Source organism: Macrosteles quadrilineatus, unplaced genomic scaffold (assembly GCF_028750875.1).
Source record: "Macrosteles quadrilineatus isolate MER2022 unplaced genomic scaffold, UCM_ALF_1.0 Scaffold_6__1_contigs__length_79288215, whole genome shotgun sequence".
In the NCBI taxonomy this organism is placed as follows: domain Eukaryota; kingdom Metazoa; phylum Arthropoda; class Insecta; order Hemiptera; family Cicadellidae; genus Macrosteles; species Macrosteles quadrilineatus.
The window spans coordinates 14,100,394-14,115,415 of NW_026542599.1; the positions used below are offsets into that span (position 1 = coordinate 14,100,394).

At 33.4% G+C, this 15,022-nt stretch overlaps 2 protein-coding genes across 2 annotated transcripts; both read right to left on the reverse strand.

The window, feature by feature from the left end:
* Positions 1-558: 558 nt before the first annotated feature.
* Positions 559-8,951, reverse strand: LOC128997013 (peroxisomal N(1)-acetyl-spermine/spermidine oxidase-like). Its single transcript, XM_054422590.1, has 5 exons — positions 8,875-8,951; positions 7,876-8,007; positions 7,188-7,384; positions 1,902-2,022; positions 559-1,586 (listed from the first exon to the last, which is right to left on the reverse strand). The coding sequence occupies exons 1-5, from the start codon at positions 8,923-8,925 to the stop codon at positions 1,470-1,472; spliced, it is 618 nt and encodes a 205-aa protein (XP_054278565.1). The 5' UTR covers positions 8,926-8,951; the 3' UTR covers positions 559-1,469.
* Positions 8,952-8,989: 38 nt separating this feature from the next.
* On the reverse strand, positions 8,990-14,780 carry LOC128996628 (spermine oxidase-like). Its single transcript, XM_054422034.1, has 5 exons — positions 14,705-14,780; positions 13,810-13,952; positions 12,126-12,390; positions 10,870-11,080; positions 8,990-9,109 (listed from the first exon to the last, which is right to left on the reverse strand). Exons 1-5 carry the CDS (start codon positions 14,773-14,775, stop codon positions 8,990-8,992), a joined length of 810 nt encoding a protein of 269 aa, XP_054278009.1. The 5' UTR covers positions 14,776-14,780.
* Between the last annotated feature and the right edge of the window lie 242 nt (positions 14,781-15,022).

Sequence of the window (15,022 nt, forward strand, 5' to 3'; positions counted from 1 at the left end):
ATTTAACCTGGCAATCCACAACACATTATTTTATTTTACAGTCAATCAATGGTAAAAACCACTCATATAGAGGAACATCAGCTATTACTATTGAGCAAAGATTACACTGAAAATTAATCAATATAGGGGAATATATCCCCTATATAGATCAATTTTCAGTGTAATATATGCTCAATAGTAACAACAGATGTTTTCTCCTTTGTACTGTAAATTATAATTTGCTAGTATACTGTGGTTGGCTTGTTATAAACACAATATGTTACAAGTCTTTTGTTTATGGATTGCAAATTATTGTGTTCATATTAATCTAACAGTAAAAGAGAAGCCTACTTCACACCAGAAGCTCTAGCTCTGTATGATAAGGGTGGAATTGCTTTGATCAAGTTCTTGTTTTATTCAAGCCTTAACTAACATAAAAAATATCCAAACAACAGTTTAATGACATAAATAAACTTGGTAACATAGCAAAACACCAAAGTTTACGAATTCTTTTGTCGTAAAGCAAAACTCGTGAATGCTAAGATATTTTTGTATTCATAAGAAACTTTTGGGAGACTCCAAACACTAAAAATGTGTTGAAAACTTTACTTCATACGATATACACCTCAATAATGTGTACTTTTTATGAGTGTAAATGAAAACAAAGCAAAACTTTGGATACAATAAAGATCTTTACAATGAATTTACCAATGAAAACAGCACAACATATGGTTATTCTTAGTAATATAACAATTCTTGACAAATGCTGCATCACAAGCTTTCACCAAACCAATGATTTCTGGCCCAGAATAACTTTAATATTGAGAATGAAATTGAGAAAGTTGACCTATTGCTATTGTTGCAGAGTAACAGGAAAACAAATCAAAGTAATGGTATGTTGTTTATTGAACCTTATAATTAGATTTACAAGATGAATCATATGACCTTGACAACAAGACTTTCATGCTACTGTATTTGTTATATAAGCGTGTTATTATTTTTATTCTAACCAAGGTTTGTAAAAAAATATTTTAATTAGGGATAAAACAAATTCTTGGGAATTGAAAAATGACATTTACCATCAAAAGAGACTTTTTATCAAGGGTCTTGTTATTAATGTCCTCCTGTAGCTTTCTTAGTTTATTATAACATAAATAAATAATATTTAACAATTTTAACACGAAGAAATTTGTTTTATAGGAGTATGTTCAGTTTTTTTCTGGACACCTTCAATTTGTATATTTCAGAACTACCATAACGTAGTACACTCAATGCCCCCAAATTTGGGACAGTACTATCCTTTAGTCCTGTATTAGGTTGTTGGCCTTTCTAACCCCATGATCAATACCAGAAGCAAATGAACCAAAATTATGTTGTAAACTCAATTTTATGTACTTTGTTTCAAAAGTCTTATGTTCATTTTTCAAAAGTTAAAAATTGATTTATTATTCAAGAAACTCCTTAGGTTAGTATATAAAATTCCCTATATTTCAGGCAGTCTGGAGATACTTTAGTAGGTTGTTTGCCTCCCTAACCCCTGTTGCCAGTCCGCCATGCACCGTACTCCAGTAGTGAGGGTGAGTGGCCTCCCCAGCGAACAGTACAACCTGAAAAGGCGAAGAAATTAAACCCAGTTTAGCAACATACTGCGTATTTATAAATACGACATAAGCAACTAACTGTAATTAATGCCGCATGTAGTTTCGTTTACGAGATTTAATGAAGACATACTGATGTATGTCCTGACCTTGAAATGTGTTAAGGACAGAATTAAACCTTTCATATCCATGGAGGATAGCCTTAGTGTTGAAACATAGTATTTTCAATTTTAACTTTATTAGAACGTATAGAGTATACTAAATAATTACGAAATGGCCTTATTACTTAAAGTTACACCTAAGTGACGTAAGAAGTATACTTACAGGTTTATCATGATGTAGTACAGGCTCGGATAGATGACTTCTAGTTACATTTAGACGATCGCTATCCGGCGTGGGAAAAGAGTATGATCCTAACGTGTAGGGATAGCTGGCCCAGTTAGTCCTGTCAAACAAAAAGAATAATGTTAAATAATGTTAAATAGAACGGTAATCAAATTGTTTTCTTATTTTTGAACCTAATAACTTAAAATATAAGTCGGATGTAGATTGCATCATGTCAGATGATCTCGTGTGGCGGTGTAATCCATGTGCATCTACAAGACGCAAGAGTATGCGGTTTGATTCTCAACTGGCTGAAGGTAAGCTAACACTGGATGACATTATGGCAGCTGTGAATGAGATAAAAGAGGGTCAAAAATCAAATGAAATTGACTTCAACAAATCGTTTGATAATCTATGCAAGAAGATTGAAGAAAATTCTGAAGTAATAAAATCTCAAACCAATAAGATAAATGAGTTTCAAGGTATCGTTGAGAAGCTAACTGCAGAAAATCGAGCTCTAATCCAAAAGGTGGAACAACTGGAAACCCGTATAGAGGAGATAGAACAATATTCTCGCAGTAATGCTGTCGAGATACATGGCGTTCCTCATGAAAGTACTGAAGATGTCGTCGCAGTGGTACAGAAGGTAGGCGAAGCATTGGACTTTAACATCACTGATTCCATGATTGACGCATGTCATAGACTAAGGCGGAAACCTGGCACCAGCGGTCCACCGGCGATCATCGTCAAGTTTGTTAGACGCTTGGACAAAGAGGAGTTGTTGAGAAAACGGCGTGTGAAAAATAATCTTTCGACGCGCCATATGAATCTTCCCGTGGATCAACCAGTGTTCATAAATGAATCGATGTCACCTGCAAGGCGGAGGCTACATGTGGCGGCGAAGGAGATCAAGCGCAATAAAAACTATAAATATTTGTGGGTGCGCGGTGGAAAAATTTTCATCCGGAAGGAAGACGGCTCTCCTGTCATAAACATTAATAGCCAGGCTGACCTTGGTAGACTGTAAGTAGTAGCCTACATTGCATTTTCAATCAGACTATTTTTATGTTTTAAGAAATTTAAATACCATATGGTAATGCTTTATAGGCCTACTGTTAATTTTCTTTGTGCAGTGACCAATTTATCAATTGTGGTTTATTTATTTTACATTTTATGTCCAACAATAAGAATCCATCTATGTTTGTATGTATAAAATTAAAGTAAATAAGAAAAATGAGTTTTGAAATAATCCATCAAAATATTAGAAGTATTAGGAAAAACTTTGATTTGTTTTTAGTAGAATTAACTGCCAGAAATGACTTTCCAGAAATAATTTTATTAACTGAAACCTGGATTAGCAGTGCTGAATCTTGCTTATACAAAATACCTAATTATACAAGTATATTTAAGTGTAATGATTCATATCGAGCAGGAGGTGTAGCAATATTTATTAAAACTTCTATAGAAATTATTCAATTCAATCCTATTATATTTAACTCAGCTGATATAATGCATGTAACAATCAAATTACAATGCAATAGCTATGACCTGCTTGTATTTTACAGATTCCTCTCATTTCCAAAAGAATATTTTATTACAGAATTAAAAGAATATTTTAGATCTCATTTAAACTTAAAATCATTAAAAAACTTATTTTTAGTTGGTGATTTTAATATTAATATAATTGAAGATTCTTTCATAAATGATGAGTATAAATTTCTTATGACAGCAAATGGATTAGAATGTTTTATCAATGAACCAACTAGAATAACTATCGAGTCTCAAACTTGTATTGATCATGTCTTTATTAGAGTTGTAAATAAGAGTTATATTAAAATACAAGCTAGAGTTGAGCATTTAAATATAACTGACCATAGTTTGGTGCGTGTGTCAGTATCAGGTATAAGTCAAGGTCAAGTAAGGTTGTGTGGTGCTGGCGATACGCCGGCTTATCACATTGATTACAAGACCCTCAATTCTCTTCTTGATAACGCCGACTGGGATCTTGTTTATCAGCAACAAAATGCTTCTCTAGCATATGATTGTTTTCTTGGATCATTTTTGAACATGATACTTAGAAGTAAAGTTGAAGTAGGCAAAAGAACTGTATTCAATAAATTAAAACCTTGGATCACTGACTTTATTTGCATGAAAATAAAAATTAGAAATAGAATTTTTAGAAATGTTAAAAAACACCCAAACAATGAAAATTTATATAAATACTATAAAAATTACAGAAATAAATTAAATCAAGAAATTAAAGTTTTGAAGAATGAGTATTATAAAAGGGTATTTAATGATTGTAATGGCAATTCAAAAGCCATATGGAGTGTAATAAATAATCTCACAGGGCAAGATAGTAGAAAGAGTGATAAAATATCTTTGTTGGTAAATGGTACTGATGTAAGTGATCCTGAGATAGTCAGTAATGAGTTTAATACATATTTTTTAAATGTAGTCAATGAAATAGATATAAGTACAAGTAAGCCAGGGAACTTTATGTCTCTGGAAATGAAAAATATTTTTAAGAGTGTTTATCAATTAAATTCCATAGTTCTTGAACCTGTGACTAAAGAAGAATTGCATAAAGTGGTAAATTCTTTGAAGAACAAAACATCACCAGGTATCGATGGGATTAGTTCCTCCTTGATAAAATCAGTATTTGAAAAGATAAGTGATGTACTACTCTATTTAATAAATACTAGTCTAGAAAGTGGGGTTTTTCCAGCTAAATTAAAAGAGGCAGTGGTTATTCCAATTCATAAATCCAATTCAAAAGATATCTGTGGAAATTATCGTCCGATTTCTTTGTTGTCTTCTTTTTCAAAAATATTTGAGAAAATAATGAAATTCAAACTTGTTAATTTCCTGGAGAAAAATAAATTTTTTAGTGACAATCAGTTTGGTTTTAGGGAGGGTTTAAATACTGAAATGGCTTTACAAAAATTCATCGGTTCTATATACAATGGGCTAAACTCTTCACTTAAAGTAAGTGGTCTTTTTCTAGATATCAAAAAAGCATTTGACACAGTTGATTTTAACATTCTGCTTTCAAAATTATACAATTGTGGAATAAGAGGGGTTGCTTATAATTGGTTTGAGAGCTACTTAATTGGACGAAAACAATGTGTCAAAGTAAATGGTAAATTTAGCGATCTGGGAGAAATTTTATATGGTGTTCCACAAGGTTCGGTTTTAGGGGCAATCCTCTTCCTAATTTATATTAATGACCTTTGTGATGCATCTTTCCATGGAAAACTAACTTCATTTGCTGACGACACAGCTCTGTGCTATGCCGGAGAATCATGGGAAGAAGTTAAAATGGCAATGGATACTGATTTAATGTCTCTAAAATGGTGGTTCACCCAAAATCATATGGTTCTCAGTACAGAAAAAACTAAGTATATCAATTTCAGTTTAAGAAAGTCTTTAAAAGATGAAGATCTTGTTATTTACAAATGTATTAAATGTCTATGTCAGCAAACCAAGTGTAATGATTTTTGTGCTCTAGTAGGAGAAGCTGTAGAAATAAAATATCTTGGCCTAACATTAGATAGTGAATTAAATTGGAAAAAGCATGTTTTTAATCTAAAAAACAAATTAAATAATGTGTTAAGAATTTTTTACTTTTTAAGGGAATTGTGTAATGAGGACATCTTGAAAAGACTTTATTTTTCTTTAGTCCAAAGTCGTTTAGAATATGGTTTGACTTGTTGGGGTGGAACGTACAAATCAAATATAAATTCTCTTTTATTACAACAAAAACATTTTGTCAGATTAATTTTAAGAAAAGTAAAAACTGAAACTTCAAAACCATTGTTTTTCTCTTTAAAGATTTTTCCGCTAGAGTATCTATATGTATATAAGGTTTTAAAATATTTTTATAGTAAAAGTGGCAATCGTAACTTTTTTGGAACTTCATACCGAACAAAACTAAGAACTGGAAACAATTTTCCTGTTCCAAAACCAGTGAACACTTTCTTTACTAAAAGTTTTATTTTTATGGCACCAAGGATGTATAATTTGATACCAGATTATATAAAAAGTTCCTTTAATTCTACAGTTTTTTCAAAACGATTACAGAAATGGCTTTTTACGCAAACAAACATCAATTTTCTTACTACTATACAGGTTTAACACATTTCAATAAAATATTTTTTTAAATTTGTATAATTCATCAATTAAAAGTAGTACAGCAAGAAGTATATGTTTTAGAAAGTGCATTTATTTAGTTTTAAGGCAGGAGTATATATTTTAAGTTAACATTTAATTTAAGTTAGCGTCTAAGAGCTGTTTTAGTTTTAAAATGTATGTATAAATGGAGCCTCCATTCAGGCTAGGCCTTGGAGGTCCTAAATTTTCCCAAAAGTAATATAATTTAGTTTGAACATGTAGATATATGGCTACTGTAATTAACTTGAAAATCAAATTTTGTTTTATATAGCTTATCAGTTATTATTTTTTAAGTATGTTTCTCATCCTTAGTATATTATAGGTCATGCCATGGCTAGTATTGTAATAAGTGATGTTGTAAACAATTTAATGTAAAAAAATGGGAAAATAAATATCTTATTTCTTATTTCTATTATATCACAATTTATTTCCAACCCATCAAAATCATCTAGGGATTGAAAAAGTTATGCTTTAGTATGTTAGGTGTTGTTGGGGGATTGGTATATCTGGAGGAAATTCCCCAAAATAATTTAAAATTGGAATTCCATTTTGTTTTTATGGAGAATAAGTAAACTGTAGGTGTTTGCTTGTTTTAGATACTTAAAAAAATCAATTTTGGCATATTATTTCAAAATACTCTATTACTGTTTTACCAAAACCACACATTATTACTTCCTTTGTAGCTGCAAACCTAAGTACTCACTAAACCCATTGTTATGTAGTATAAAAGAATTGACAATTTTGATACATTCAAGTGAAAATCGAATCAAGCAAATGGAAATTCGCTTAGTCAGCAGGTTTTCTGCAACTGGTGTAGATATACATTTCCCATTCTGAATATGCAAAGTGAGATAACCTTTGTAGCTTTGTTCCTACATATAATATTAGCTGTTAAGCCTAAACCATTAATCGAAAACCCAATGATGAAAGGCATCTTGGACAGCTCAAACCACCAAGAGGTTACTGACATATCTCACGATCGTACCTTTTACTAGGTGAGATGCTGGAAACTACATTCCGATAACTGTAGGGGCATTTTGAACAAAACACTATCATGAAAGTGGTCTAGGTTTTAATATTATGCTTGTCATTGTGTCAAGGCAAAACAGTTACCTCAGAATGCCTTCAGGTCGGGGAATCTGATGTTGTTTGCCTACAAGAGCGTTAAGCAGCTCAAGCAGACCCTGGATGACTTCTTCTTCCGTCAACTTCTCCATGATTCTACAAGCTTCCCCTGAAAACCACGAGCAGAGCATGCGCTCATGCTGCATCACCGGCCAGAACCCGGAGGTGTAGGCGGCCCAGTAACCCTGCAGAGGCATAACATGTTATACTAGGTTATAGTCGCAGGTAAATATAATTGTAACAGACAAGGTAAAAGTAATAAGTTAAGATGACAGAAATAACAAGGTAACAGTTAACTACAAGGAGTAACAGGTAAATTGCGCAGGCAAATGGCACAACGGCTGGCATGAATAGTTTGGCGAGATATCGATTCTGCATATCGAAATCTTAATCGACCATTGATTGGACTTATTAGTTTAGATTTTTCGTTAATTTCTTCCTTACTGGTGTCAGCTGTGCAACCTAAAGCCTTAAGGACAGCGATAGTTTAGTTTAACGCATAGTGTACTAACAACTAAATCTAGGGCAGTAAAGTGTCATCTTAGAGCGTATTGAAAGATTAAAACAATATTTAGCCAGAAAAGGTACAAGTTCAGTTTCAACTTGCTCTAACAAAGGAAGTTATTTTATTGTCTACATGACTAGTATCTCTAATATAACATGACACATTTCTTACATGGGTGGAATTTTTCTTGAAGTCTTCAAGCTGTTTCTTAGAAAACATTGAAACAATTACGTTGATATCTTCAGGCCACCATCGAGTTGGAAATAAGAGAAACACTTTTCCGACACACCCTATTCCCAAAGTCTGCAAAATACAACAAAAGATAGGAGTGTTTTTTTTTGCTTACTGCTATCAAGAAAACTTTTCATTAACCATTTGTTGGTGCAGAATAAGCGGTTTTATGCATTATTGAACAATAACTGTCTAAGTACAATGCTGTAAATACTGTATTCTATACCAAATTAAATTTTTCAACACTAATAAAACTATCAAGTTATATTTTATTCACAGACGTCTACTGGAGGGAGAGTGGTCATATAGTACACTCAGGAAATACGCAAAAAACGTACAACTCCTTAACGACTGGAGCTAATTCTTTGATATTTAGCAACATTCTTCGTATTTTGATTGAAATAATTTAGCAAAATGTGAATAAGAACTTTTCAATCGTAAAAAATAGCGGCTATTTAATGCAAAATTTCACAAAAAACTGAAAGACGCATTAAATTGAGTAAATTTGTTTTATAATTAAACGATGTATTACTAAACATAGTTTGGACAAAGAGTAACTGCTAATTTCTTTCATGCTATATCTACAGTTTTCTCAATTTAAAGGACGGTAAATTTATGGAGAAACCTGTGGGTAAAGCAAGAAAGGAACTATTCCTCAGTTATTTTTTTATCCAAACTATGTTAAGCCGGTTGGTTTTGCAAATGAACTCTCAATAAATAAACATAATAAACTCCCTATAACATAAAGCTGTCTTGACAACAATGCAAGTATGCATATCAGCTGATCGGTAATAAAGTAAAGGAAACAGGGCTGCCAACTTATTAGCTTGTTTTTTTCCAAGAGTACCTTCTGTACTTGTAATTAGGGTTACTTCCCAAAACTTATCAATGCATCTAACCACGTTCCTTAAGTTAGTCTCAACAATACCACATTCTCACCTGGATAGCATTAGTCTTACTCCGTGGCAAGGGAGGGTTGAACATCTCCATGTGTTTCTTGAGCACCCCCAGTGACACTGTGATGGCCACGTGATCAGCTGTGTAGCTACTACCATCAGAACATCTCACTACTACCTTCCCCTCCCCCTGACCATAGTCCACCCCCTGCACCTCCTTTGCCGAACAGAACCTTCTCCATGATGGGCAGCTCCTCGGAGACGTTGGGAAACTTTTTCTAGGAGTTACGAAACAGAACGTATGATGTTTATGATGTATTGTGTGATAAAACCATTTTAGCAACTATTACTTTGTTAGATTATGTTCAAATGAGTTTATATTCTAAGGTGTGTTTTAATGTAGATGAGTGAATGATAATTAAATAAAAGCTTTGTCCATATCAGAAACACACATTTTTTTTAGTTATTTTCTTTGTAAATGTAAGCAAAATTTCACTTTAAATGCGAAAATAACTTGTAAGTACAGTATTGACTTAACTGTAATACAGTGTATATTTTTTGACTGCTACCTTCTGTAGTGTATTCCAACTTAGGTTGGGCGTTTGTGTATTGTTAGTTGTAATGTGTTAGTTAAGTTTTCACCTGAAGACGGGATCAGATTCCAGATCCCGAAACGTTGTGTATTGTTTTTTACCATCGTGATGGAAAATGTCCGCAATAAACCTTTGAACAACTTTTAAGTAGCTTATAATAGTATATTTCATTACTAGGACCGAAAGTGGCATTTTCCGTCGCGCGCCCAAGTTTTTGTGTGAGGCGAAGCCGAACACAGGGAACCCTAATTTCACGTGCGAGGCGAAGCCGAGTATGTGAGAGCTATTTTCACGTACGAGGCGAAGCCGAGGACGGGAATAATGGAGCAAGTGCCGGATAATAACTTTCGGTACGAGTTATGAACGATACTTTTCATCACGACGCAAAAATACACAAACACAGAATAGCAGACCTCAGTATATTAAAACAATTTGATTTCTCAATTAATTTGATTGAACATCAAAATAAAATAAAATCTTCTAAAAAGAAACCTACGTATATTTCTCAATAAATTTTGTTTAAACATCAAAATAAAAGAATAACACAACTTTTAAAAATACATACAGCTGATTAAAATCATTAAATTAAACCGTAACAAAACACTGGCGCGCGTAGTGAATAAATGGAGAACTAATTGAGAGCGAGGGAAAGTAAATTTAGAGCGAGGGAAAATCAGCTGATCGATTTTCCCTCGCCCTAAATTAGAGCTTGGGAAACGACTACTTTCATTGATATCAGCTGTTATCGAAAATAGTTACTTTCGTCAAGGAGTGATGAAAATTGTATTTTTGCAATTTTAGCTGGTGCCCCAAATGGGCATAGAATAGAAGAATTAAACAGCTTCTGTACTGACCTTACTCAGAATCGAATCTCTAACAAACAACTGGCGAACAAGTATACCTAATACTTAGAGTAATACAAGCCAAAAGTTTTTGATGGGTCATTTCAACACCGTAACATTAAATAGAAGTTTCATTAATTGCTGCAATAAATACAGATATGTTAACTGTCACATACAAAGCCGACTTCGAGTACCGTGGGTCTAGTGCAAACATAGTGAGTAGCCACCTTACTACCCAAAAATTACTATCCCAACAATACCAACTAACAAAAATCTCAATGTAAATATTCATATTTCTTCACTATTATACTTTCACAACTAACAAAATTAACGTAAAATTGATGGGCTTTATACAATCTTTACGTGTTTTGCACTAAGCACGTTGCCTCCCATTGCATAGGGCGCTTTGAGGCAGCACCTTTCGTATTTGCCTAAAGTTGGCTCTTGACTCACGTAATATCATCTATAGACAAAATGTAATATGCAACTCGTGTCCAAGATAACTCTATAAAACTAACGCTCTTGGCAAGCCTAATGTGTGACATGTCTCTCTATTCAAAAATATCCTTTGCTCACTAGTTGTTCAGATATCTATTATCTCACCGACAGTATCTCAAAGATGGTCTTGTACCCACGGGAGGTCCACTTCAGAGTCTGATCACCTCCATTCTCCACATACTCCCCCTCCCCTCGCACCCCTAACTGTTCAAGGCTGTCTGCAGCGCTGTACACCATCTCATTGGTGGTCACTGTGTGATTGACAGCCTCCCATAGCTCAGCGTCTACTTCACTTGCTGTCACCAGCTCCTGCAGCCTGGTCAAAGTACACGATTATAATTAGATTTGTAGCATATTTTGGTCTTTAAGCCACTATAAACATTTTTCGATGGAGAGAAGTCTATGTAAACTAACATTACCTAACTTAACCCCACCCTACTTGACATAGGTTGCATAGGTCAAATTCTAAAACCGGTGTATCTCTTCTCTAATAGACTCTATATAAGGAGTGTATGCGGTTGTAGGTACACCGGATGTATTTGTATAGCAAAACCAAATTGTAACCACTGGAATTTATGTATGATTTGATTGGCGAATTTAATGTGGGCTGTGGCGTATAGTTTGAGAAACATTCAATAATTTGAAACTAACTTATATTTAACTCTATAAAGCTGTTGGTTGTCAATTAAATATGTTGTAATGATCATAAATAATAATAACGTCCCATAGAAAGTGTGAAAGGGACAATCTTCGGTATACTGACAGATGTTCTGAAATGCTGAAAGTATAGAGAGAGCATGTTAGTCAGTACTGAAATACTGAAACTATTGATGTTGGACCCTGATAATATTGACACAGTTTCCTGAGAATATTAAATGGCAACAACGACGTTAATCCTGAGTAAAATAACATAGATTACTGAGTGTCCTGATTTGAAAACACAGAGAACTGACGGTTTAAATCGAGAATATTAAGAGAATGCTGAGAAAATTGACACTAAATAATGACTTTGGAAGATAAAACTATTGTAACTGATAACAATACTAATAATATTGATGGAGAATTTCGAATACTAGTAGATTCACACAGTGGAAACGGGTACTCTGTCTTATAGCACAACTCATTGAAAAGTCCCATGTGAGCCAATTTCGTTTCACAAGTCACAGGAACTGGGCTGTTTTGAAAGGCCCCCTGAAGACCCAACACCTTTGACTATTAGTTCCTACTTTTTTATTACTATTGATTTCACATGAAAAACTAAAGCTTAGTATTAAGCCACAAAAACACTTATGCGATTCGACTTATCATCATTCTGATGAGGCAATACTCAAATGATTTTTTTAATTTTTCCAATACTACACCTGGGATAGAAGAAGCCAGCTACAGAACCGTCTGAGCTATTGTGCTCACTGTAGTCCTGGTAGAGAATTTCACGAGCCTCTTCCACCAGCGAATATACCAGAGTGTTGTTGTACTGACGACCTGTGACGTCAGCAAAGATGTGCTTCCCTGACTTAACGAGCGGAGCGTACGAGGCTAACAGACCGTAGGGCTTCACCAGGTCGTAGACGATGTTGTCCTCCTGACCATGGACAAACTCCGCACCCTTGTCTACAGGTACACCTCCTAGATGGAACATTGATCTCATTTAAACTCATTTATATCGACCTGTTGGTTTTAAAGGGTTTCAATAGAATAAATGTAGGTTTTTTAAAATTAAAATAACAACACCTCCACCGCAGCAAAACTGCAGCATAAGCGAATTTCTTTTTTTCTGAATTAATTTTCAATTAAATAAATTGATATAACATAAGAATAATAAGTACCAAGTTTCTTTTGCTACGGGGAGGGTAATACACATTGTTTTAGTAAATTTTAAATAACTTAGTACAAAATAAATAAATCTTCCAAGTTTGATCTAAATATATTCTGAAACAAGAAAACTACAACGGTTTCCTTATACACAAGAATATGGAAAACAGGTTTAAAGTGAAATTGGAGTATTTTATGTTTTAAAAGTAAAAAATAAGAAGGCTGGCCAGGACGATGCTCCCCCCACAGTCATAAAGGCTTTATCAGAATGTATCTTGTAATAGGATGATAAAATTTCAGTTACTCATTTTAACAGCACTGACAATTGCACAGCTGATCATTGTTGTATATTTGTATTACATCATCGACAAATAGAAGGTCAGTCTATTGCAACACAATAGTAAAATATATAGTTTAAACACTGCCTACCGTGTTAAATTTGATCAAGTGATCTACAGAAAGAAAAATTCCATACAACTTCCTTACCGAAATTAGACAAAAAATATATTTAATTTATTATTCCTATCGAAGGAAAAGCTTGAAACATAGTTAAGACATTTAAGGAAACTGGAATAATTAGAGATAGACGAAGGCTTTTTTATCATAGTGGAATATGATCAGCCGAAAATATTACTACTTTGAGTGATAGTGTAGCCACAATTAAAAATGTTCCACCATTCACAGACTTTAAGCCTGTCGTACGCATCCCTTAAGCACAATTTTCATGAGTTTTTGGAATTAAACATTAAACATGAGCCAGTAATTCTAAGAACTGAAATCCCTAGATTATTGACAGCAAAGAATGTATTCAGAGTGGGTAACAGAATAACAGACCGAATTTTTGAAGAAAATCTTTTATCTGATAAAGCAAGTTTTAATTTCTCTGGGTATGTTAATAATTGGAATTTCTCAACATGGGTAGAATATAAACCTTATATCATACACGTGAGGCATTGCTAGAACAACTGAAAGCACACATTCAACGAGTTACAGTGCGGGCTACATCTAAATCTTATAAACAAAAATTACCTCTAAAATACAGAAGTGGAGGACGTCCATATTGGCCAAATCAGTAAAGTTTACTAGCCTAGTAAAGTTTTTCACTGTTATGAAAATTGCCAAAGATTATGTTAACCAAATAATAAGTAAGAAAATGTAAAATTGATCGTGTTTTTTTTTTCTGAAAAAAAAAAAAAAAAATAGGTAACTAAAATTGGATCATCCTTTACGTACCGAACTGGACAGTGTTAATCCTGCCGCCAATCCTGTCTGATGCCTCCAAAACAACAAAGTCGGTAAAGTTGTTTTTCAAAAGGGTTGTTGCTGCTGCAAACCCCGAGATGCCCGCTCCAACTATCACTACCTTGTGTTCGACCCTGTAATGGAAACAACACAAGGTTTAAGAATTTTGATTTGCATTCGGGTCTTTTCGAGAAGAGGGTCGCAGTTAAATCCGCCAAATTCAAGTCATTGTGATGAAAATAAGAAATAGGCAACATATATACATTTTAAAAACGAAAATTAATGATTTAACATGTAGATACAGCAAATGTACAACCGTAACCTAACTGTAAATGTTGAAGAATTAATGCTCAATTCAAAGAGGGTTACAACATCTCAATTCTTATTATTTTATTTGATGTTATTTCTTGTTAATGGGATACTAGGCCTTCTTCTTCTTGCAACCGGCGTACATTATGGTGTTCATAATGTTCCATTTAACTGGTTGTGTAGTAAGCGTAGACAATGAATAAAATATAAAATAAAGATTTTTAGTTTTAAAAACGTTTTTTCCCAACTAACTATGTCAGGGTAAACTTAAATATTTATTAAATCACGTAAACATTTCAAGATTTTCTTTTGATCTATTACCTTATTAAACTCCACAGCAAACCATAAACAAGTAAATATTAGTTTGAAAAATTTTTCAGAGTGATTTTATTAAATATATTTTGCTGAATAGCAGACTACTTTACTGTGCTAAAGGTTTTTGTTTGTTAAGCTATTCTTAACAGATATGATGACTGTCAAAAGTACCAATTTTCTTATAAAATAATACTATTATTGTAAATCCATCGGATTTCTTGAATGGGTTACTAACAAACCTATTGTTTTGACATTTACTTACTCAGATGTTGTGGCAAATGCTGAAAAGGTTATAGCTAGTAAAACTAAAACCAACCGAATTAATGTTGCCATCTTGATGACAACAGTACAACTGGTTGGCTTTACTGATAGCAGCAATTAAAAGTTTGGTCAAAAGTTATCAACTATCATAAAACTTGTGAACCCAGAGAGCTATCGCTTCTTGAACTTGACTTTATATTCATATATATATATTTGTTGTGAAGTCCAAAACACTTAAAGAAATTACCATTTTGAAAAATGTAGTTAAACCATTAGGACAAAAATATATAATGCACAGACAATATTAAAGGTTGGGCAA